The sequence below is a fragment of the Anomaloglossus baeobatrachus genome, chromosome 7 (assembly GCF_048569485.1).
Source record: "Anomaloglossus baeobatrachus isolate aAnoBae1 chromosome 7, aAnoBae1.hap1, whole genome shotgun sequence".
Taxonomy (NCBI): domain Eukaryota; kingdom Metazoa; phylum Chordata; class Amphibia; order Anura; family Aromobatidae; genus Anomaloglossus; species Anomaloglossus baeobatrachus.
Window position 1 is genome coordinate 60,637,324 of NC_134359.1, and position 25,149 is coordinate 60,662,472.

Here is a 25,149-nt window from a genome sequence, read left to right on the forward strand (position 1 = left end):
TGATCCACGGGAGGGTGTATAGGCAGAGGGGAGGGGTTACACTTTTTAAAGTGTAATACTTTGTGTGGCCTCCGGAGGCAGAAGCTATACACCCAATTGTCTGGGTCTCCCAATAGGAGCTAGAAGAAAAGGAATTTACGGTAAGTAAACAAAATTCCCTTCTTTGAACTGCAAGTAGGTGAACGCAAAGTGCCTAAGCCTAAAGCTTTGAAAAGTCGAAAAATGTTTGTGCACGCAGTCTTGCCAGAATTTTATCCCAGCTCCGCTGCAATGGAAATCTCATTCCGATTCATGTGTTAGCTGCATAGCCTTTGTCTGGTACGGGATCCCAGCAGGATGAGGAGGCAAAATTCTTATTTTTTTTTATTTATTTATTTATTTTTTCTGTATACTTTGCAGACATATGAGATGTTGAGTGATACAGTTCCTAAAACTTGTATACGCCCTCCTACCTTCCAGGTGCAGCCCGTATATGTATGCACCTTCCCTGGCCGGCTGAGAAAATTCTTCCTTGTATTTCTTCATTACATCGATTGTAAGGTGCATCTTATCCAGGGGCCATTCATTCTTTCTCGCTAAACTTTGCATGACAGCTGCAAGAATAGTTTTAGTTGGAAAAAAAACATAATTCTCAAATTAGTTTTTTTTTTTCCATAATCGTGCAGCATCTGTAACCACAGAGCTAAACACCGGTTTGGAAGATGTGATATTCTTGTAAGTGTATGTTTCATAGTTAGATAAATAGCACGAGTGAAATAAGCAGCATAGCGGCAAAAGAGCTTATTTTCTAGCAGGCATATTTCACAGATCATTATACAACCATGATGCACTCATGACTTTGGAACAGTAGTAACCGGTGGTAATTTTATTATAATGCAGGCCAATGGGTAATCCTCTTTATTGACGAGGTTTGTAAATAATACCTGCATGATTTAGCTTGTTCTCACTTTAAAAAAGTAATGGCTATACAGATTGACCAATGTGAGCATTTCACGATCTCTGCAGTCCTGAAATCTTGGGTGATTGCTTTAATTTTTCCTTATCTACTTATCTGGTGTTTTGGCTCCAATCTAAAATTAAAGGGAACCTGTCAGGTGCAATATGCACCCAGGACCACGAGCAGTTCTGGGTGCATATTGCTAATCCCTGCCTAACGGTCCCTGTATCTAGTGGCATAGATAAAGAGATCTTTAGGAAAAGTATTTCTAAAGATCCTTTCTAATATGCTAATGAGGCCAGGGACTAGTCGCAAGGGTGTTAGTTCCCTTGGCTAGTCTGTCCCCTTAGAATGTAAGCACACAGCTAATGAATGTGCAGCGTCAGTCCACAGGGGCTTGCTTACATGCTAAGGGGACCGACTAGCCAAGGGAAGTAACACCCTTGCAACTAGTCCCTGGCCTCATTAGCATATTAGAAAGGATCTTTAGAAATACTTTTTCTAAAGATCTCTTTATCTATGCTACTAGATACAGGGACAGTTAGGCAGGGATTAGCAATATACACCCAGAACTGCTCGTGGTCCTGAGTGCTAATTGCACCTGACAGGTTCACTTTAATTTTAGATTGGAGCCAAAACACCAGATAAACGCCCTTGCAACTAGTCACTGGCCTCATTAGCATATAATAAAGGCTCTTCAGACCTTGAGCTTTGTAGAATCGTAGTCCAGTGGTCACGACAGTAATCTGTGACTGCCGGACCAGAGTAGTGCAAACCTACATACGGTGCCCTCTTCAGGTTAGTAGATGTTACAACATAATTTTGCCACAGTGGTTGCATGCTATCGCTGGGTCTAATAATAATCAGTGGAGGCACTTGGGAATACCACCGGCAGCAGGAGGTTCGAAGTGTTCTGATCCAGTGTCTACAACTTATTGACAGGTGTAGTAGAATGACTCTAAAATAAAGGAGACAAGTTATTTTAATCCTGGACAACCCCTTTAATATGATAAAAACAATGTATGTTACAGGTAAAAAAAAAAAAAAAATCCATCTGCATTGGGAAGTGAGTAGCGCTGATGATGTAGCATCTGCATATACCTGCGAGGATGGTGCACAGTTGGTGGCTGTCCCGCTCCTGTCCTTTTTACTAGAACAGCATGTCCCGATGCAGAAGTGAGCGCCGTCATACAGGTCTTTTATTCTGACAACTGGGTGTTGCCATTACCTTCTGTGATTGCTTTAATTAAATAATATCAATTCAAAGGGTGGGTGCAAACTATACGTAGACACTGCGTTCTGGGGAGACTTGAATGTTCTCCGCAGGAAAACGCAGCATCTGTGCGCACAATGAGGGATCTGGGCGCTGCGGACTTTTGCTGTGTTCTCCCAGAGGAGAATACTCGTGGCTCCGCAAGCAGGTCAGTTTACACTGCGACTAAAACAAGCACAATGGGCAGTAGATGTCTATAAATCCCATCCGCTGTGCTTGTACTGTACAATGCAGTGTTTTGGACGCAGGGAAAACACGTTGTGTCCAAAACGCTGCTATTCACAATTGTGGGCACGAACCCTTAGGGCACATTCAAACAACTATATAAATAGTTTAGAGATCGGATCGCAATGCTCGGACTGGCCGTGCGTCTCCCTACTCGAGCGTGACAGCTGCATAGAAATTTATGTCTGAATGCACCCTAAGGTTTGCTCACACGAGTGTATTAATCGGATGAGCGCAAACCAATAAAAAAAGGGATTGCGCTTGGACCCATGTTATTTAATGAGGCAGTGCAGATCTGTGTGTGGGTGGAGGTTCTCAGCTGTATTCGGCATGAGGAAAAAAATGCAGCATGCTGCAAGTGGACACGTAGATTGGATGAGACTCGACTATTCCAGTGTGGGTGCAATAAAATAATTGGATGCCACACGGAAATGGTCCTGTAAATGAATACCGTAACTGCTGCTGAGAAAACAAAAAAAAAAGCGGATTGCATATGGACAGCACACAGATGACAAGTGAGAAAAAAAAAAATCCTACTTTTTTGGCTGGATTCACACATTGGTATGTTATTGGATGTGATATACTAATGACCCTCGGCTCCCACTGTGCTGCGAGTGAGAGCCGAGTGTTATGCAACTGTGATCCGATTTTGCGATCGGATCACAGCTGCGGAGGAGAGAGAGGGATTAATCCCCCATCTCCCTTATGGTCAGCCGATGCGATTATCACACTACACTTGGATGTCATCTGAGTGCAGTCCGATGTTTCCCTTGCACCCATAGACTTGTATGGATGCAGGGGACATGGCTCTCGCTGACAATCGCAGCATCCAGAATGTGGATGAGAAAAAGAGCTGACCATCTGCCTCTCCCTCATTGAATAACACTGGTCCAAGTGCAATGAGAGATTTTCTCGCATTGAACTCGACCTATTCAGACGCTCGTGTGAGAGTACCCTTAGGATGAAAATCAGACCGGATCTTGTTGGGGTCCTGAACTGAGAGACTCCATTTAAATTCTACAATGCGATATTTAAAGGAAACATGTTATGATTTAGGGGAGTCCATAGGCTGCATCTATCAGGCGCTGTGAGCTTTATTGCAGACAAGTATGTTTTACTCTCAACTGTTGTGGTCGGGGGGGTGGGGATTATGTGTCTCAGACTGAATTGCTCAATGCCATTCCCTGGTAATTTCTCTCTGCTACCTTAGACTAACAAGTCTTTCACTGTGGGCTCTTCTCCACTTGCGATTTCCATGTGCGAGTGCGATCCGATAAAAAATCGGATCGCACTCGCACCAATGTTAAGCTATGAGGCATTGTCCACTAGCTTAATTTTATACGATATGACTCGTGCTCTCGGTGAAATTGCAGCATGCACCGAGTATCAGCTCTCACACCCCAATGCAAACCTATGGGAGCGAGAAAAAAATCAGAATACGGGTGGCATGCGCATGTCATACAAATGGCATACGAATGTCACACGGATCCTTAACACTTGCATACAGCGTCGGACTGGCTACCGGAGAAATCTCCAGTAATACCAGGCCTGGCCGCGGTTACATGCACTGAACTCCGGAGCTGTCACCTGAGCATCGGAGTGCAGCCTGGACTGAACAGCGAGCACCGAGTGATTGATTCCCCGGCGATTGCTGTTCAGTTCAGGACAGCTGCAGAAAGGCCGGGCTGATTTCTGGAGCTCAGGTGATAGATCCGGGGTTCAGTGCATGTAACTGCGGCCAAGCCTGGTATTACTGGAGATTCCTCCGGTAGCCAGTCCACCGCTGCTTGCATAAACACTCATATAGCACTCGCATGATGCTCGCATGTCATACGGATGCTACGTGAGGGAAAAAAACACCGTACACAGATCACACACAGGACACTCGACTTATATTTGTAGCCGAGTATCGCTGTGATTTTTTTAACGCAAGTGGAGAAGAGCCCTATGTTTGTGCCTAAAGAACGGCCTCAGACTAATCAGTCAGGACAGATAGACCCTGATTCATAATTTGTGGGATTTTTTGTAAGTCGCTATTTTGTTTCTTTTTGGTATTTGCTACCGTTTTTTGTTTTTTGGTTTTTTTTTAAACTGGATTCTTCAAAAATAGCACTCATGGTTTATGAATTGTGCACAGAGTCAGAAATCATCTTTATTTTTGTCTTTTAAACCTTTCTTTGTGACTTTCCACAACAAGAAGTTGCACATTTTCAAAATTTGTTTCCAAAATTTCTGGTGTATATAAAATCACTCCAGGAGGAAGACTGCAGGATTTGCAACAAACTTTGCGGCTTTTTAAAAAGTTTGCAAATGAAGAACCAGACAAAAACCATGTGGAAAACCTAAACACTTCTTATCACAGCAAAATAAGGGGAGAAACAAGACCCGTGGAAGCACTTTGTCTTAGTGCGAAACGGCCGTTGTCCCGGCGTGCCTGCACTCCCCTCTCCCCTTACATGTTGTAACTTGTTTACCAAAAGTCATTAAAACTGCAGAATCACACCGTGAAGTGCGGCCCTCTTTTCTTCTCTGGATTCAGCTTCTTATAATAGCAATCATAAAAAAATAAATCAAACATAAAATCTATATAAAATAGACTTTAGAGTGCAAATCAAAAGAAAAATTTGGCATGAAAGAAAAACAAGCCAAAACACCAAAATCTAGAATGTTTTCTCTGCAATAATGGAGCTAGTGTTTAAATTATGCTTCCCATGGTTTGGGCAGCAGGAATCAGATGAAAGGTTCCCCTTAAAAATGGGTTTCCCCATTCCTCTTAGGGTGCTTTCATACATCATTTTTTTGCCATCAGGCACAATCCGGCAAAAACCTGAAAAAACAGATCCGGCATCTGTTGCCGCCGGATCCGTTTTTTACCCCATAGACTTCTATCAGTGCAGGATTGTGCCGGATGGCCTTGCGTTCCATCCGGCTTTCGCTGGATCCGGCAAAATTTGCTTGTCCGCCAGCCATATGGAACGCTGAGGGGAACGTTTTTATGTCTCCGTCGAAAAACCGTATCGCGCCAGATTCGGCGCCGTATTGCGTGTTTTATAACGGAAGCCTATAGACGCCGGATCTGGCGTAATGCGGCAAAAAAACGGATACGGCCGCCGGATACGTTTTTTTGAACGGAGCATGCTCAGTATCACAACGGATCCATCAAATAACTGAAGGAACTGATGGAATAAACTGATGCAACTGATCCGTTTTTTCGCCGGATCCGTTGCATCAGTTTTTTCGCCGGTTCGTGCCTGATGGTAAAAAACTGATGTGTGAAAGCAGCCTTAATGAAATAGTATTATAAAATGGGAAAGGTCATGACGTAAAAGTTTTTGCTTTTGCAAGTTTGAAAAAGATCACAATGGGTGTTAAATATTTCTATTTTTACTCCTGTGTATGCCCCAATCAGTTCCATCATTTTAGTTGCCCTATCTAATAGTCTCCATCGCAATAATATATGTATACATCATTTGAGATATATATTCTGAGATGGCAAACATGCATTCAGCTAGTATAAAGCGTGGAGAGAAATAATTGTTTATGGCACACAGTTTAAACTGTTCTGGTAATCATGCTGAAAAATACAATATTTATTCATTAGATCAAATTTAATGAGGCCTCCTGGCAGTAATTATAAAAATTACTGTAGCAGTAAATTACTAATGAGTTGCGATGTGCTCCCTACCTGTGAGGAAGGACTGGGGGTTGAAAAAGCCTGATATCCAGACGACACTTGGGAGACAAAGATCTTGAGTCCAGGCATCAAGCTCCCGGCAGCGAAGGAGCAGATCACTGTACCTAGAGAGCAAGCAAAAGAGACCCTCAACCCAGCGACAGTTCAGTAACAGCTGGAAACCTGTCGGCTATAGAGCAAGTCTTTGTGTTGTAAATGTATCTCTTAGATCATTGAAAATCAAATAAAGTATATTATAAAGCTATGTACTCGTGTAGACAACTGGTGTTCCAGAAAAAAACAGTACAAAAAATACTTTTCTTTGAAATGGTTTTCTATGTTATAGAATTTTTTAAAAAAAATGATTCAAGCTGCCTAAAAATAATAGACAATAATACTTGCCCCTTGTGCTCTTGTCGTCTACCTGGTTCTTGCTTGTCTGTGTTTCCTTGTCTCATCATCTTTGTTTTTTTCCTTTAAGGAAGGCACCGGTTTGGTGCTGAAATGCATTGATAATATTAATAAAAAAAATGTTGTCTAGACTCTCCAGACCTTAACCTTTCCCGTGAACGTAGCACACACATTGTGATGTTCTCTGCTTTGCCAAACGGCTATCTGGACAATACTGTCCACCCGGCACAGGTTCAGCAGCTATGGCACATCAGTCTTCTACAGATGGTGTGTCCTTGCACAACCCCTATAGGTGAGCGCTACCACTACCCTCACACCCAATTTGTTCCTTACGGCCTTGTTCCTTATGCCTTTGTCCCATTCAGATCTTCCCTGGTCTTGTGGGAGACTATTTTGTCAACTATTTAGTCAACTCAGGACTGTTCGATCAGGATACAAACAAGACACACATCAGTTGTTTATCACAACATAGGTCAATCTTTTCATAGAGGGAGCCTGGTTCTAAGAAATTACCGTATATTATCGTTGCATAATTATAAGTGCAAGTATTGGTAAAGACAATGATTTCGCAGAGATACTGATTTATAAAATGAAGGATTGTCTTTATAGTGCCTAAACTAAGTCCCAAGAACTACTGTAAATAGATGATAGCCACTAAAGAACATTCAAGAAGGAAATTTAAAAAAAAAACCCTGGTTGTACCAGTACATCCTATTTTGAAGTGACTTCCCGCAAATTCATGTATTGGTACATTTTGCGAGAGAACAACCACCGTGTCAAAAGACACGATGATTGGGTGAAAATGGCAGCTGTCCCCAACACCAGGTCATCTTGCCTCAATGCCCAAGGGGTTTCGCCGCCTCCCCACATCGGCGATCGCTGCAATTGGTTGGTTAAATTTCATCCACATGGACAGCAATGCTCCAGCTCATCGAGGTTGCATCATTAATGACCAGTTGCTGGAGACTGGGGCATCTCAAAAGGAGCGGCCTGCACTTTCTCCAGACCTGAACCCCGTAGAAAAACTCTTGGGATCAGCTGAATCGCCATATAGAGTCTCTTAACTCTGTACCCAAGAACCTAAATGACCCGAGAGACGCCCTTCAAGAAGAGTGGGATGCCGGTCTCCGAAGACAATAACTCCACTTGTAAACAGCAGGAGACGTCATTGTCAGCTGAAATTGATGCTCAAGGCCCATAACAAATTACTGAAACATTGATATTTTTTGAGGGGTATATACCCACCACTGTTGTTGGCTTTTGTTTTAATAAATTGAGATGTTGAAATCACTATTGCATGCTTCCACTTAAATGTCCTACTGTCGTAATAAAATATCACTGTATTGTGAACGGTTTACATTTTATATAAATTTCACTCAAAAGCCAATTTTAAGTTAGTTGCAGGCGCTCAGGAAATTGTTTTTACAGATGTTCGCTTAGTGTGTATTTTTTACATTTTTATATCATGTTTTATTTTTCTAGGTTCTTCTATTAGTTCTCAATTCTATTTTTCTTTTTCTATTCTTTTCTTTTTCTCTTTACACTGAACACTTCTGAATAAACTTTTGATACACAATACACGTGAAAACACTACGGACAGACACACAAACACACACACCGCCACCTATCAAAAATATAAAATATCTCGCTTTTCCCAAAGAGTATAATCGGCCGAGGAGCCATACACCATCCTTGGCCTTGTCTCCGACACGGATAGTGATGGAGAAGATGACATTCCTCTATTTTTCCTTCACCACCACCTCTAGTGATATAGAATCCCCACACAGATGCTCCAAGACAACAAATGAGCCAGCGCTACATGATAGTGACCCTAAGTGGACCTCACCCCCAGAAGGTCATAAGCCAAAGATTCCTGATCTTGTGGCATGATTAGCAATTCTATTTGATACTACTAGTATCCTTTTTTTCCCCTGAGGATTCTGTAAATCTCATGGCGGTCCAGACAAATCTGTACGCCCAACAATTTTGTTTGCAAAATCTCACTTCATCATATGCTAATTTGTATGTGGTAGAAATGATGATGTTTTGGGTAGAGATGAGTGAACCCATTGTTCGGCGTTTGTACCAAACACAGACTTTACAGTGTTTGGGTGTTTTACGTATGCAAACCAATTGTGTGAACATCGCTGTGCTTGGGTACTCTCGGTGCTCGGCACAATGCGAGCCGCTTGCAGTGTTTGATCGCACTGGGAGTAACAACAGCGTGATTGGATGTAGTGCACACCAAACAAAAAACAAAAAAAATGGAAAAAAAGAGAAACAGGTTAAGTATGGAATTAACATGTACAAGCTATGCGAAAGTAGGGGTGTGGCCTGACCCTTGATGGCGCCGGCCATGTGAGAGATCAGCTCTGGTAATTAGCTCTCCAAACGGCTTCCAGCTCTCTAAACTGACTGTGCAACCCACTGGAGATGAAGATTATGAGAGTGAGATCAAATATAAGAGGATCCCTGGCCAAGCTGACTGAGCTTTTCCCCCACAACGCGCGCCGCGCTTCTCCTCAGCAGCGGGAACCAGTCAACTTCCCCTGCTTCCTTGCAGGCCTCATTACCTCGTCGGCTTCAGTGGAGCTCCCTGCGGACGCTCCAACCACTAAAGGTATGATGCAAGACTACTTCAGCACCTTCTGCAAAAGTACCTAAGGATACACCGATCTCGAACTGTGATTTGCATGGTACAAACACCGAACTTTACTGTTCGGGTCCGCTCATCTCTACATATAAGTCTTAAAAACCTATGAAAAAATACAGTCATATAGGTCAAATTTAAACATATATCTAATAATATTAGAAAAAAAAACAGGCTGCATATTTGATGTCAATAGTTTATTATTATTAACTAGCTTGATGGAAATTGAAGACTTGTTTCTAGATATAATTTTATACAAAAACTTCTATATAGTTAAACCCCATTTTATTCACATTGATAATAATAAACTACCTAAATATGACATTATGGTATTTTCTGCACAATTTATTGGATCTCTCTTTATACCTACTGTACATTCACACCCCTTGTATACAGCTTTAACAATGACCAGAATGTAGGAATCCAAAATCCAAACATTGGAAAAAATTTGTATTGATTAATGCTATTCCCTTATACATAGAGTTTTAAAAAGAAATAATTGAGTTTGTTTCAGTGATATGGAATTATATGGACACTATCACTTTAGGCTATGTGCCCACGCTGCGGATTTACCGCGGATTTTGCCGCGGATTTGCCGCGGAGTTTCCGAAAATCTGCAGCAGCGGCACTTCCAAGCCATTTCAATGGCATTTTGGAAATGCTGTGTCCATGCTGCGGATTTTTCCGCGGCGGATGTGCCGCGGATTTTGATCCGGAAAAATCTGCAGCATGTCAATTATTGTTGCGGATTTTGGTGCGGATTTTGGGTATAGAATGGGGAAAAAAAAAAAATCCGCATCAAAATCCGCGGCAAATCCGCGGCAAAAATAAGGTGCGGATTTGCCGCGAAAGTCGCGGATTTTCAGGCAGAAAAATCCGCAGGTACATTCTACCGTGGACACATAGCCTAAGGCTATGTGCCCACGCTAGAATGTCCCTGCGGATTTTTTTGCCTGAAAATCCGCGACTTTCGCGGCAAATCCGCACCCGCGGATTTGCTGCGGATTTACCGCGGATTTTGATGCGGATTTTTTTTTTTTTTTCCCCATTCAAAGCCAAAAATCCGCACCAAATCTGCACCAAACAATTGACATGCTGCAGATTTTTCCGGATCAAAATCCGCGGCAAATCGGCCGCGGAAAAATCCGCAGCATGGGCACAGCATTTCCAAAATGCCATTGAAATGGCTTGGAAGTGCTGCTGCTGCAGATTTTCGGCAAATCCGCGGTAAATCCGCGGCAAAATCCGCGGTAAATCCGCGGTAAATCCTGTAGCGTGGGCACATAGCCTTAAGGTGGTGCGGCTGAAGATGACTCCCATTATGACATCATGAGGGAAGGCTATATAAGGAGCTGCCGAGCAGACACTAGTTTGAGGGTTTCAGTTGGAGTTGGATTGTAAGTGCCTTTCACATCCTCCTGCCAATATTGTTACTTCCCTTCTAGTTTCATCTTTCCTCCATGAAATGTTTCTTCTCATATTTCCAGGTGGTTTTTTTCTGTAATATTTGATATACAGTATACCAGTGTTGAGGAATAAGAGGAGAGTGACAAGTGGATACAGACAGTCCAACCTTTGGACATGGACTATCCACTATTTTTCCCGAGTTGGGTAAGTCAGTATTTACCATGTAGTGTAGAATTAGTGAGAATGCGGGTAAAAATGGGCAATGTAATAAACTGTCATATAGTTCAGAGAATATAATCCCGATAATACCTGACTTGTACAGAACACAATGCAGGAGATTAGGAGGGATGAAATCTGTAGGACAGGATCCAGGACCAGTGGACATTTCACATCAGTAATTTCCAACTGTCAATTTCAAATCCTCCTAGTAGTGGGCGGGGCTTAGTTGGAGCATGCGCGGCGTGCACCTGACCAGTGATGTGCCGCTCGCACACAATGGCTATATATATATATATATATATATATATATATATATATATAGTCTGCACCATTTCTGTTCTGATAAATATAAAATGTATACATTGTCCACACAAAGCATAAACTTGGTCTTGACTTTTATTTAAACTTGAACCTGGTCCTTACTTAAAGGGAACCTGTCAGGTGCCATATGCACCCAGTACCACAAGCAGTTCTGGGTGCATACTGCTTATCCCTGCCTAACCGTCCCTGTATCTAGTAGCATAGGTAAAGGAATCTTTAGAAAAAGTTTTTCTAAAAATGTTTAATCTTATGCTAATGAGCGCAGGGACTAGTCCCAAGGGCGTTATATCCCCAGACTAGTCCACCCTCTTAGCATGTAAAGGCCGCTTTACACGCTGCGATATCGGTACCGATATCGCTAGCGTGGGTACCCGCCCCCATCTGTTGTGCGACACGGGCAAATCGCTGCCCGTGCTGCACAACATCGCCCAGACCTGTCACACATACTTACCTGCCCGGCGACGTCGCTGTGACCGGCGAACCACCTCCTTTCTAAGGGGGCGGTTCGTTCAGCGTCACAGCGACGTCACAGCTGCGTCACTGAACCACCGCCCAATAGAAGCGGAGGGGCGGAGATGAGCGGGACGTAACATCCCGCCCACCTCTTTCCTTCGCATAGCGGCCGGGAGGCAGGTAAGGAGAGGTTCCTCGTTCCTGCGGTGTCACACGGATCGATGTGTGCTGCCGCAGGAACGAGGAACAACTTCGTTACTGCTGCAGTAACGATATTTGAGAATGGACCCCCATGTCACCGATGAGCGATTTTGCACGTTTTTGCGACGATGCAAAATCGCTCATAGGTGTCACATGCAACGGCATCGCTACAGCGGCCGGATGTGCGTCACAAATTCCGTGACCCCAACAACTTCGCATTAGCGATATCGTAGCGTGTAAAGCCCCCTTTAGTCCGCCCTCAGGGATATACTAACATGCTATTCAATGCAGCATCACCATCAGTACCGCACATACCTGTGTTCTTGTGTTTCTTGTGACCGAACTTCTGAATGCTCGGCACTTCCGGTCATGCGCGCTAGACCTCTGTGAAGCCGGGACGCGTACACCCGGCTTCATACTGCTCATGACCGGAAATGCCCGGCATTCAGAAGCGCGGTCACAGCAAACACAAGAACACAGGTACGTACATCACTGCTGGTGATGCTGCATTGAATAGCATGTTAGTACATCGCTGTGGGGGTGCTAACATGCTAAGAGGGAGCCAATCTGGGGATATGACACCCTTGGGACCAGTCCCTGCGTTCATTACTATAAGATAACAAAAGATCTTTAGAAATATTTTTCTAAAGATCCCGTTATCTATACTAGTGTATACAGGGACAGTTAGGCAGGGATTAGCAATATGCACCAAGAACTGATTGTGGTTCTGGGTGCGCATTGCACCCGACAGGTTTCCTTTAAGGGCATGTGCGCATGTTGCGTAATTACATGCATTTACACTGTTTATTGCACTGCAGCGTAAATGCATGCGTCCTGCGTCCCCTGCACAATCTATGTAGATTGTGCATGATATGTGCGCATGTTGCTTTTATGAACGCAGCGATTTGGGTACTAACATTTTGACCCAAATCCGTGCGTTCATAAAATGAGCATGTCAATTAATTAGTGCGCTTTGGATGCAGCTCCCACTCTGCCTATGGTGGGGGCAGCAGCCAGAGCGCATGAAATCGGCTTTTTTCTACAGAAAAACTGCATTCATTATGCAGTGTTTCTGCAGCGATTTGAAGCGCACATGTGCTGTCAAATCGCTGCAGAATATTCAGCAGTTACGTGCGCATGAGCCCTAAGGCCTTTCCTAACTAGTTTAGAGGATTTAACCTGTAATGTTAAAAACTGAAAATATACATTATTAGGCTATGTGCGCACACTGACTATTTGGTGCAGAAATTTTCTGCACCAAATCTGCATCTTTTGGCAGAAAAACACACAAAAAACGGTGCGTTTTTGCCTTGTTTTTGGTGCGTTTTGTGCATTTTTTCCATGAAGTCAGTAGGTGGAAGGGCTAAAAAATGCAGGAAAAAACGCACCAACAACAAACATTCTGCAGATTATTTTCTGCACCAAATCTCAAAGGAAAAGAAATAAGCAACATGTGCACAAAACTTCAGAAGCCTCATTGACTTTGCTGGGATAAGGATAGGCATGCAGATTTGTGACAAAACTGCACCAAAAAATGCATCAAAAAATGCATCAAAAAATGCAGTGTGTGCACATGGCCTTACAGAGTATATAATGTAGGTCTGGATTCAAATAAGTAATTTTCTATGTAATTTTCTAATTTAAACATTACTGGAGATGATCAAGTTTTCCAAAATTCACTTTGGACAGATTGGCTCAAATTCAGTAGATATCTTACATTTTGACCTATGTGAAGTTGACAGACAAATTAGAGCAAATTTTGCACCAGTTCCACGAGGAATGGAAAGGAGTTACAACATAGAAAACCCTTCTCATAGCCGGTTTTCCTCCCTTGTTCTTGGGCCTTCCTTGCTGCCCCCGCCACTTTCCCTGGAAGAACAGAAGACTGGTATGGAGGACTGGAGACCCGTGGTAACAGCGGAGGCGGCATAAGAACAGGTGAAGAAAGCGGAGTATTATTTATTTTAACCCCTTCCCAACCCTCAAATATCCAGCAGAATGAATCCATAGGATGGATGAATGAGTCTTTGATTGAGCAACTGAATGCCAAAAATGTCCAATTCCTCTGATTTTTTTTTAAATTATTTTACTCATTACATAGCACTATTAATTGCACAGGGCATTACAGATGTGATCATCACTGTCCCCATTGGGACTCACAATCTAAATTCCCTATCAGTATGGTCTTTGTAGTTTTGGACGAACCCGGAGGTAACCCACACAAACACAGGGAGAAGATACAAACTCCTTGCTGATGGTGTCCTTGGTGGGATTTAACCCAGGATCCCAGCACTGCAAGACTGCAGTGCTAACCACTGAGCCACCATGATCCAAAATTTAGGTGAAATTCTTAACAAATTCAGTTTATTTATGCTTTGCTGATCTCTAAACATTACTTATAGAATTACACAAATCCCATTCTGAAAGAGCAGAAAATGCCACATATTTGCTGTGGATCTGCCCCCTTGCATTGCATCCGCAGGCATCTGAACATGGCCAGACACATGCAAATTTTATCACACACTTTACTGATGATTTTAATGGCCGTTCCATAATTTATATTTTACATTGTGTGTCAATTTAGCTTAAAGGAATAAAACCTATAAAGGAAAGACTTAGGGCTCGTTGAGACCAGAGTGTTTTTGGACCGTGTACTGTTTATATGGATCACACACACATCAATTGTAGTCTACATGGTAACGTACATGGGAGTTATTCCAGATCATGTTTGGGAAAAAAATAGCATTAAAAATTGTATCACGCACTATTCTGGCTTTATTGTGCAATATCGTGTACGCATTGATGGCGGCACAGTACAGAGGAGCACACGGAGCTGCACATGGAGCCAATCAAGTCCACATTTTTTAGAAGTGATTAGCCCATTTTTTGATATGGCCATCCAACTCGACCGTACACTTCTCACTTGTGTCCTGTATGCACAAATCCACGATAAATACTGGTGTCATGAAGTCGTTACAATGTGCAGACAAAGAGCATATCATACCGATGTGATGGTGGATTCTCCACCCAGCACATAACATAAATCTCTAGATTTAATTTCCTATCTTGGTGGTATATAAGTCATGGATCATTAGGTCTTTTTAGATAATGTATGGGAGATCTAAAGAAGGATTGGACCATGGCTCAGAGAGAAACATTCCTTATAGGGAACCTGTCAGGTCCAATATGCACCCAAAACCACAAACAGTTCTGGGTGTATATTGCTAATCCCTGCCTAACTGTCCCTGTATACACTAACATAGATAAAGAGATCTTTAGAAAAAGTATTTCTAAAGATCTTTTATCGTATGCTAATGAGCACAGGGACTAGTCACAAGGGCGTTGCTTCCCTTGCTAGTTGTCTCATTAGCATGTTAGTACGTCCCTGTGAGTGTACTACCATGCTAATGACTGTGCAGCGTCACAGGATGATCTCACTCACCTCTCCGCTGCCATCACCGCCCAATGCTGGATTTTGGCTCAGCGCACATGATCCCGGACTTCCGGTCATGCACACTACTTCAGTTTGAAGCCAGAATGCATACACCCGGCTTCATAGTGCGCATGACCCAAACTCCAGGGTCATGCGCACTAAGCCGAAATACCCCACCGGACGCGATGGCAGCAGAGAGGTGAGTGAGATCATCCTGTGACGCTGCACATTCATTAGTATGTTAGTACACCCACAGGTGCGTGTTACCATGCTAATGGGGCCGACTAGCAAGGAAAGCAACGCCCTTGGGACTAGTCCTCAGGCTCATTGGCATACAAAAAAGATCTTTTGAAATACTTTTTCTAAAGATCCCTTTATCTATGCTACTGGATACAGGGACAGTTAGGCAGGGATTAGCAATATATACCCAGAACTACTCGTGGTTCTGGGTGTATATTGAACCTGAGAGATTCCCTTTAAAGGGAATCTGTCAGCAAGTTTTTGCTATGAAATCTGAAGACAGCATGGTGCAAGGGTTAAAAGATAGAATTCAGGAATGCCTGTCTTGTCAATCTCTTGTTTTTTTTCTATGTTTGTTTAAGCAGCAAGACCTTTATCATTTCTCGACTACAATGTCACGCAGACAGCAGTCCGTCAAGCCCCCTTCTCTGATTGACACCTCACTGTCAATGTGCAATCTCTATAGAGACCCTGGTGTGGTCGGGGCAGCTCTGTGGACTCTGCTAAATGGCTAAACTTAAAAATTCTGATTGTGTCAGAACAGTTGCAGCCTGTAATCTAAGTGATACATTGTTGGATTCAGGATCTCTTACATCATGCTTCAGATGAGGCAGCAAAAACCTGCTGATAGATTCCCTATAATTATCTCCAGCAGTAGGAATTGTTTCCTCTCTGTATTGAGCTTGTCTCCAATTCTCCTCCTGAGATCAGTAGACATAGAGTGGAACTAACACACAGGTCATGTTACGCCTTGCCCTACTGTATTAGGCCGCCTTCACACGTCACTGAAAAACACAGATGTTTTTCACTGACATGATTAAGGCGCATATGTCCCTGTGTGTCGTGATTTTGACCCGTATGATCAACGTGTGCTATCCGTGATAATGTGTCGCCCGGGGATAAGGGGTACTCAGATCCGGGCCACGGGGTCACTTCTGTGGGTATCACGGTGGCGTGACCCGGTCTGTGATCCCAGGCTCCACAGTAAGAAGGGGATTAGGTAAGGGAGATTGTCCGTGATGCCACCCGTGGTGTGCGGTGAAGTAACGGAGCACCGCCGCTGACGGTTAATGGATCCTGGGGATGGTGGTGGGCAGCAAGGTGGTGATTTCCCTCCGCGGGTAGGGTGTTGGTGTCCTGGGACCCCGGTGAGGTGGTGCAGGGAGGAGATGGAGACCGTCTGAGAGCTGTGCGCCTGGTTGGACCAGGGGATGTTGTTACTCACAGTTCGCTTTGCAAGGAAATTCACACAAGAGTCAGGAATTAACCAGAAATTGCTGGTGTCCGTAGCCTTCGGTACGGAGGGTGTTGAAGTCCCACACACGGTGCAGCAGACCCCTGTTCTTTCCCTGCAGCCAGGTGCCTCTTTCTCCACTCTTTCTCTTTCTTTCCTCCTCAGCCGGGAACAGGGAGTCTACTCCCCTGCAGTGATTCGGGATCTCTTTCGATACTGGCGGGCCACTACCCTGCCCCGGTCACCTCAAGTCCCTTCCTCACTAACAGCCTGTCCCGGCCCTTTTGGAGCACGCTTCTGTAGCAGCCCGGGACCTACAACTCCGGACACCTCTCCTCTCCCTCTCCCCACACACTCTGCCCCAGCCCCTCCCCTGCTGCTCTGTTTTGCTCTTAAACTGGGGGGGGGGTGTCTGTCCTGCTGCACTGGTGTGGGATCAGGTTACCAAGGAGGAGAATGGCCTGCACTTTGCTGGATGTCTGCAGGCTCTGTGACACCCTGGTTTTGCCAGGGCGTCACAATAATACATGGAGATCAGGCACTTATTATACTCACCTGTCCATGCCGCTGCTGTTCGTGGTGCTGATGTCTCCCGCAATACTGTGTCCGGATGCTGCTGTCTCCCCTCTGCAGCTGCTTCCGGGTCAGCTGTGCAGTACATATGTATGAGCATAATTAGCCAGCCTGGAAGCAGAAGACAGCAGCGGCTGAAGACAGCTGAGTTTAAGAAGCTTTGTATTTTAAATGTCCGTGTTTTTCTGGTACGTGCTTCACAAAATACACCACTGTGTGGTCCGTGGGACATAAGTAATGCCAGAAAAAAACGGACATGTCTCTGTGCAGAAATCACGGACATGTGTGCACGCCGCATGGAAACACGTCAGTGAGAAATCACTAATATGTGTGCAGACCCATTGCTTATAATGGGCCTGCATATGTCCATGATTCTAGTACGTATAAAAACTGTCACATACGTTCCAGAATCACTGACATGTGAAGGGGGGCCATACAAATATCTGGAGATGACATGGTTTTTGTTTTTCTTACATGTGCAGGAACCAGCATCTCTGTACATAAAGGATCTGCTCACGCCATGCAACATCAAGGTAAACGGACTGTTATATAATATTATACCACAGGGCACATAATATACTGTGCTGACTCTCTGTTACTATTACAGGCAGCAGTGACCGGCGTACAGGGTGAGTTCTCCCATTATATATACAACTTATCGTCAAAAGTTTCCAAGTTTCACGTCTTCTAACGACATATGTCCCTAATCATATATTTACTTCACCACGTTGTTCACCAAGTTAAAAACATTACCCATTAGGCCGGGGCCACATGGGGACTATTGCGATCCTCGCATGACACTCAGCTCACACTGGCAGCACAGCGGGAGCCGAGTGTCATGCAAGTGTCACTGCGACTGAGGTCCGATCGTGCGATCGGACCACAGTTGTGGGGGGCGGGCCGGCACTGAGGAGGGGTGGGCAGGGCAGGGCACTGAGGAGGGACGGGAGGGATTTATCTCCCTCTCTCCTCCGTTGCCAGCTATTGCCATTCTCGCTCTGCACTCGTGATACACCGGTGTACTGCGAGTGCAGTGCCATTGTTCTCTCGCCCCATAGACTTGAATGGGTGCGAGAGAAACCTGGATTACACCCGTAGCATTCTGCGATTGTTTTCTCGGTCAGATTAGGACTGAGAAAATAATCGCTCATGGGTGTTGGCACATAGGCTACTATTGGTCCAAGCGTAATGCGATGTTTTGCGATGGAGAGAGAGCGCCAACGTGAAATTATTCTGGTTTCCCATAGACTTACATTGGGCGTTGAATATTCGTCAATAGCTGTGACGTATTCGCCGGATATTCAGCGAAGCGAATATTAGGGTATTCGATCATCCCTAGTGAGTATGTAACATTTTCCAAGATAACAAACCCATAAGCCGCTTGCCATGGCTCTACCTTTATAGATCCTGTAAGGAGACACATGGGCACCCGCTGCTCCTGGATCTAAATGGCGCCATCTTAAGAAGTAACTAAGCAGCAGGTCTAGAATACTGTTGTAATTTCTCATCCGATTGTCTTATTTCCAAATAACACTGTAAAATAATCATGATACAGAGCTGAGTGATCACTGGACATTGATGTTTTGTACATTATATCTCAATCATGATGGTGGACTTTAAATTTTACTCCTAATTATTTGTAAAAATCTAATTTTAATATGAAATATTTCTATTTTTAGATAAAGATCCAGAAATTAGGTGAGTAAATCTGTATTGCAAATGTGATGATTGTCTGAGGCTGAATAACTACCATTCTCATCGTATATGTCATTATGCCCATAGCCTATTATAGGCAAACATATGCCAAAATACTGCACTATTGGCATATATTTGGTCAGGATTCATTGAGATCCTATGAATATATTAGACAGTCCTGCCAGGCAAACCTTGAACGTAACATATAGTTACATAGGTTAAAAGAAAAAGGCCTTGGTCCATCAAGTTCAACCTTTCTCCACCAATTATACTTTTTCATAACTAAATCATCTATATACTGTACTGAGGAAATCATCCAGCCCTTTTTTAAAAGCTGTTATAGTGTCAGCCATTACTACCTCTTGTGGTCGGCATTCCACAGTCTGACTGCTCTAACTGTAAAGAACCCTTTCCTATTTAGGAACACAAATAATAACTGACTGTATAATTGCTGCAGGAGATTAATAAATTGGATTCTCCAGTATGGAATTACACAAAAATTCCACTACATCCAACACCTCTACTAACGGTAGAAATGAATATCCATTGCATGTTGGGTTCTTATTGTCGTCTCTATTCTTGCCTAGGTCTAATATGGATGATGAAGACCTGATGTAAGTATATCAGTGCAAGATATTGGTCACACACAAAGAGATTGCTCATGTAGTTACTATATTTTTCAGAATGTAAGATGCACTTTTCCTCCCAAAGATTTGGGAGGAAAATGAGGGGTGCGTCTTATAATCCGAATATAGCTTACAGTGAGGTGGAGAATTGGTACAGGGGCTGTGCGACCGGCTGCCTCTTTGTGCGGGTGGCCAGCCGCCTTCTTGCCTCTCTGTGCGGGCGGGCAGACGGCTGAGTGGAGCAGGGCGGTGCAGCGGACATGTCTCAGATGCTCTGGGTTCAAATGATGGCGCCCGGAGTCGGCACGTGCGCAGATGAATCTCTTGGCTCAAGATCTTGTCATTGAACTGAGAGCTCAATCTGCGCACGTGCTGCTTCGGGTGTCATTTCCGCCGACAGAGCATTTGGGACACCAGCCGCGTCTGCCTGCTCCACACAGCACAGACCCCACCAGCACCAACCCTGCCTCCTGTGACTGCCGCTCCTCTTCCAGTAATACAACACTGGAGTATAAGACAGACCCCATTTTTTTTTTACTTTTTGTATCTCTAAATTTGGGGTGCATCTTATAATCTGGTGCGTCTTATAAAACAAAAAATACGGTATATGTATTGACAAATTATTTTTAACAATTAACAAAATGCAAAGTGAATAAACAAGAGGGAATCTACAGTAAATCAACTCAATATTAGGTCTGACCACCGCTTTGATTTTGAATGCGTCTGATTGGCTCCAAAATTATTCTGTAGCCAAACAATGACCCAAAACACTTGGACTTGTGCAAGTCTACAGTCACAGAAGATCTGCGCTCAGTTCTCCAAGATGTTTGAAACAAAGCTCCCTGCTGAGTTTCTTCAAAAACGGTGTGCAAGTGTGCCTAGAAGAATTGCTGCTGTTTTAAAGGCAAAGGATGGGAACATAAAATATTGATTTAATTTAGATTTCTCTTTTGTTCATTCAATTTGCATTTTGTTAATTGACAAAAATAAAATATTAAAGGCAACCATCCCAAAAGCATTTTCAATGGGCTTCACAGTGCCTTAGAAAATAATTTTGGGAAGCGAGTGCTGTCAATCAGAAGCAGGTGAGGCCCCCAATATGCAGTGCTTAAGGAGTCCCTTTAGGGTATGTGCGCACGTTGCTTTTTACCTGCTTTTTACCTGCTTTTTTGCTGCTTTTTCTTCTGCGCTGTTTAATGCCAAAATGGATGTGTTCTTCTATTCAAGCAAAGTCTATGGGAATTTGGGTTTCTTGTTCACACTATGTTGTTCAAAATGCTGCCTTTTTGGGGCAGAACTTTGGTCAAAAACTCAGCTTTTCAAAGAAGCAACATGTCAATTGTTTTTGCCATTTGGGTTTTGCACTGCAAAGCTGAGTTTTTGACCAAAGTTCTGCCCCAAAAAGGCAGCATTTTGAACAACATAGTGTGAACAAGAAACCCAAATTCCCATAGACTTTGCTTGAATAGAAGAACACATCCATTTTGGCATTAAACAGCGCAGAAGAAAAAGCAGCAAAAAAGCAGGTAAAAAGCAGGTAAAAAGCAACGTGCGCACATACCCTTAAAGGGAACTTGTCAGGTGCAATATGCACCCAGAACCACGAGCAGTTCTGGGTGCTTATTGCTAATCCCTGCCTAACCGTCCCTGTATACACTAGCATAGATAAAGAGATCTTTAGAAAACTTATTTCTAAAGATCTTTTATCTTGTGCAAATGAGGCCCAGGACTAGTCCCAAGGGCGTTATATCCCATGACTAGTCACCCTCCTAGCATGCCCACAGGAGTGTACTAACATGCTATTCAATTCAGCATCACCAGCGGTGACACTTGTACCTGTGTTTGCTGTGACCGCGCTTCTGAATGCCCGGCACTTCCAGTGATGCGCAGTATGAAACCGGGTGTACGCGTCCCGGCTTCACAGAGGTCGACTGTGCATGACTGGAAGCGGAGTCACAGCGAACACAGGTACAAGTGTCACCACTGGTGATGCTGAATTGAATAGCATGTTAGTACACCCCTATGGGCGTACAAACATGCTAAGGAGGTGGACTAGTCGGGGGATATAACGCCCTTGAGACGAGTACCCATTCTCATTAATACAAGATAAAAGATCTTTAGAAATACCTTTTCTAAAGATCTCTTTATCTATGCTAGTGTATACAGGGACGGTTAGGCAGGGATTAGCAATATACACCCAGAACGGCTCGTGGGTCTGGGTGCATATTGGACCTGACAGGTTCACGTTAAACACTTCAATTTTTGAAAGCACTCTTACTTTGCAGTATTTTTTTTGCATGTAGCCAAAAGGTTTGCACAGTACAGTGCGTCTGTATATACATATATATATATATATATATATATATGTGGCGCCCTGGACAAGCCAGGTCGTCACAGAACTACACCAACACACCCTATACCCCGGTTAGGCACACCGAAGCCAAACACAAAATCCTTGTTGCCTTCCTCCAAGGGCTGATGTCCACACCAGGGGGGTGGGCCAGGCGGTTGGTCCCGCCCACCGAGGAGTTCACAGTCCTGGAGGCGGGAAAAGGAGTCAGTTGGAGTTGAGTTTTGGAGAGAGGTGGTAGAGGAGCAGACTGACCGTGTCCGGGTGTGTGGCCCGGGCACAAACAGCAAGGTTGGCAGACGGTGGTGACCGTCTGCAGGAGAGGCTAATCAGAGTGAACCGTAAGGACCGTGGACGGGCAGTGGCCCGGCGGTACCGGATCGGAGAGCAAAGAGAAGCCAGCATCATTCGGCAGGGCCTACGGACCCCGACCAGGCTTGGAGTCGCCGCAAATTGGTCAAATCCATTAGCAAAGGGAACCTCCGGGGTTTCCCAGCAGCCAAGACCCGATTGAAGGCAACAGCTCACACCGTAGAGGGAAACAGTCACCGCCAAGGCTACAGTTCCCAGGGCCAGAGCCTGCGGGCAAAAGGGGCTCCCTCAGCACCCATCCAAGCTGGGGAGCGTGTTACCGGTGGGAACCCATTGGAACCGTACACACTACACAGGTGCAGGGAAAGGCAGTCACCATCAACCTGCCGGGAGGAGAACAACCGCAGCCGCCTGTGAGACCCGTCCATCCAGCCGTTTGTTTGACCAGAGACTCTGTGTGAATTACTGGCTGAGTGAGTACCACCGTGCCGTGCGGCACAGCGCTGCCCCCGCAACCCTGCACCTCACCAGGCCCCGTAACCCGCCTGCCAACCATCCCTACCTCCCTCACCGGGCCCCGGGACAGCCAACCCCCTACCCACGGAGGGGAGAACCAACATCTAAGCTGCTCCCTGTCACCGCTCTCGGGATCCCTGTCCAGAGCAGCGGTGGTGTCACTAACCTCACCACAACCGTGGGTGGCGTCACGGACAATATCCCTAAACCAAACCACCCCCTTTCACTCACGGGCGAGGAACGCTGCTCGAGTCCCCGGGATCCGGCCCACCGCTCGAGCCACCACCGAGCAGCAGCAGCAGCCGGACCCAAGCAGTGGGTGAGCGCAGCGTCCCCTCCTCCGCCCGCGACATATATATATATATATAACACACATATACAGAATATATATATATACATACACATTATATATATTTTTATATATATATATATATATATATATATATATATATATATAAACAATAACATACATGCCTAATGTCATGAACCCATCCCTATAAATGTAGGAAAAGACAATAAAGACAATAGAAAATAAAAAAGAAGCTACTAAACAATTAAAGGGATTATTCAACTTTTTACATTTTAGGAAAATAATGGCTGCAAGTAACAGAAACAAAAAGAAAAAGTATTCTCCTCTCTTCTTTTCATCACAAATCCAGTGCAGGTGCTCAATGTTTGCAAGAAGCCAGTGCATAACCGCTGCAGCTAATCAATAGTCTCAGTTATGCTACTAAGATCATCACTGTGCTGTGAGCCAGGATGCCAGTAACATAGCACATGACTGATAAGGCACTGAGTGCAGGAGTCACATGCCGACTACTTGTAAAAATGACCACTGGTATATAATAATAATAATAATAATAATAATAATAATAATAATAATAATAATAATAATAATAATAATATATCTTTTATAGAACATAAAAGAGAGGAGTAATCTTTCATTTTTGTTTTCAACTTTTGCTGCGTTTTTTAAAAAGCATTAAAAAGTTGGAAAATCCCCTTATTCTACATTAACAGATGGAATTAAAAAGAATCTGTCAGCAGCTTTTTTCATATGGAAGTAGTGGTATGGCTGTGTAAATCCTTGTGCATGAATAAAAATGATACCTTTATTGTAGAGATTTGATGTGCCAGTCATAAGATATCTAGTCAAAATTACTCACCTTATCGTTGATCGTTGACACGTCGTTCCTATCCAGATTATCGTTGCTGTTGCAGGACGCAGGTTGTTCGTCGTTCCTGAGGCAGCACACATCGCTACGTGTGACACCGCAGGAACGAGGAACTACATCGTACCTGCGGCCGCCGGCAATGAGGAAGGAGGTGGGCGGGATATATTAGATATATTTTTATATATACCATAACTATGTTATAAGTGTCTATGAGAAAATTCATAAGTAGCAATGCGCAGACACAATACTGGCACCAGGGCTTAGAACAGTGATGGCCAATCTTTTGCGTTTGGTGTGTCAAAATTCGTAAAAAAAACCCCAAAAACTAGCGTAATACGGGTGGTGTGTCATTTCTCAAAAAATCCATAATTTTGGGATATTTGTAGCTCTAATAACAAAAATGTATCTGATAAGGACTGCTGTGGAGGGAGGGGAGATAATTACTGCTGTGGGGAGTGGAGATAATGACTGCTGTGGGAGTGGAGATAATGACTGCTGTGGGAATGGAGATAATGACTGCTGTGGGGGAGTGGACATAATGACTGCTGTGGGGGAGTGGAGATAATGACTGCTGTGGGGGAGTGGAGATAATGACTGCTGTGGGGGAGTGGAGATAATGACTGCTGTGGGGGAGTGGAGATAATGACTGCTGTGGGGGAGTGGAGATAATGACTGCTGTGGGGGAGTGGAGATAATGACTGCTGTGGGGGAGTGGAGATAATGACTGCTGTGGGGGAGTGGAGATAATGACTGCTGTGGGGGAGTGGAGATAATGACTGCTGTGGGGGAGTGGAGATAATGACTGCTGTGGGAGTGGAGATAATGACTGCTGTGGGGGAGTGGAGATAATGACTGCTGGGGTTAGGGAGACATCACAACAATGTCACCTGCTGGCCTCTAATTGGCTGGTGGCTGCCTTTGGTGATGCTCTGCAGAGAGTTCCTCTGCAGGGCGGCAGAAATAAAAAATCTGATGTAAAGCGCAGATGGCTGAGGCCCCCGGTATAGGGCCGCGATCATCAGGGAGCCTGCGGGCTGCAAGAAGCTCAGTGGCTGCATTCGGCCCGCGGGCTGCGTGTTTGAGACCCATGGGTTAGAGACGTGTGTTATTTATGTACTGTGTGGTATGTAAGCACGCCGTACTCAGGACCCTGATTAAAGGTACAGAACACATATCACCGGCGGCTGCATCCCGATCTATAAGACAAGATGCCGACGCCGGTGAT

At 44.3% G+C, this 25,149-nt stretch overlaps 1 protein-coding gene across 1 annotated transcript in view; it reads right to left on the reverse strand.

Moving 5' to 3' along the window:
* The window catches only part of LOC142245878 (dynein axonemal heavy chain 11-like), a 519,159-nt gene that overhangs the window by 21,653 nt on the left and 472,357 nt on the right, over nt 1–25,149 (reverse strand). The window contains exons 69-70 of the mRNA XM_075318873.1: nt 6,121–6,233; nt 453–593 (exon numbers count right to left, since the gene is read on the reverse strand). Coding sequence (XP_075174988.1) covers nt 453–593; nt 6,121–6,233 — 254 coding nt within the window. The remainder of the gene's footprint in view (nt 1–452; nt 594–6,120; nt 6,234–25,149) is intronic.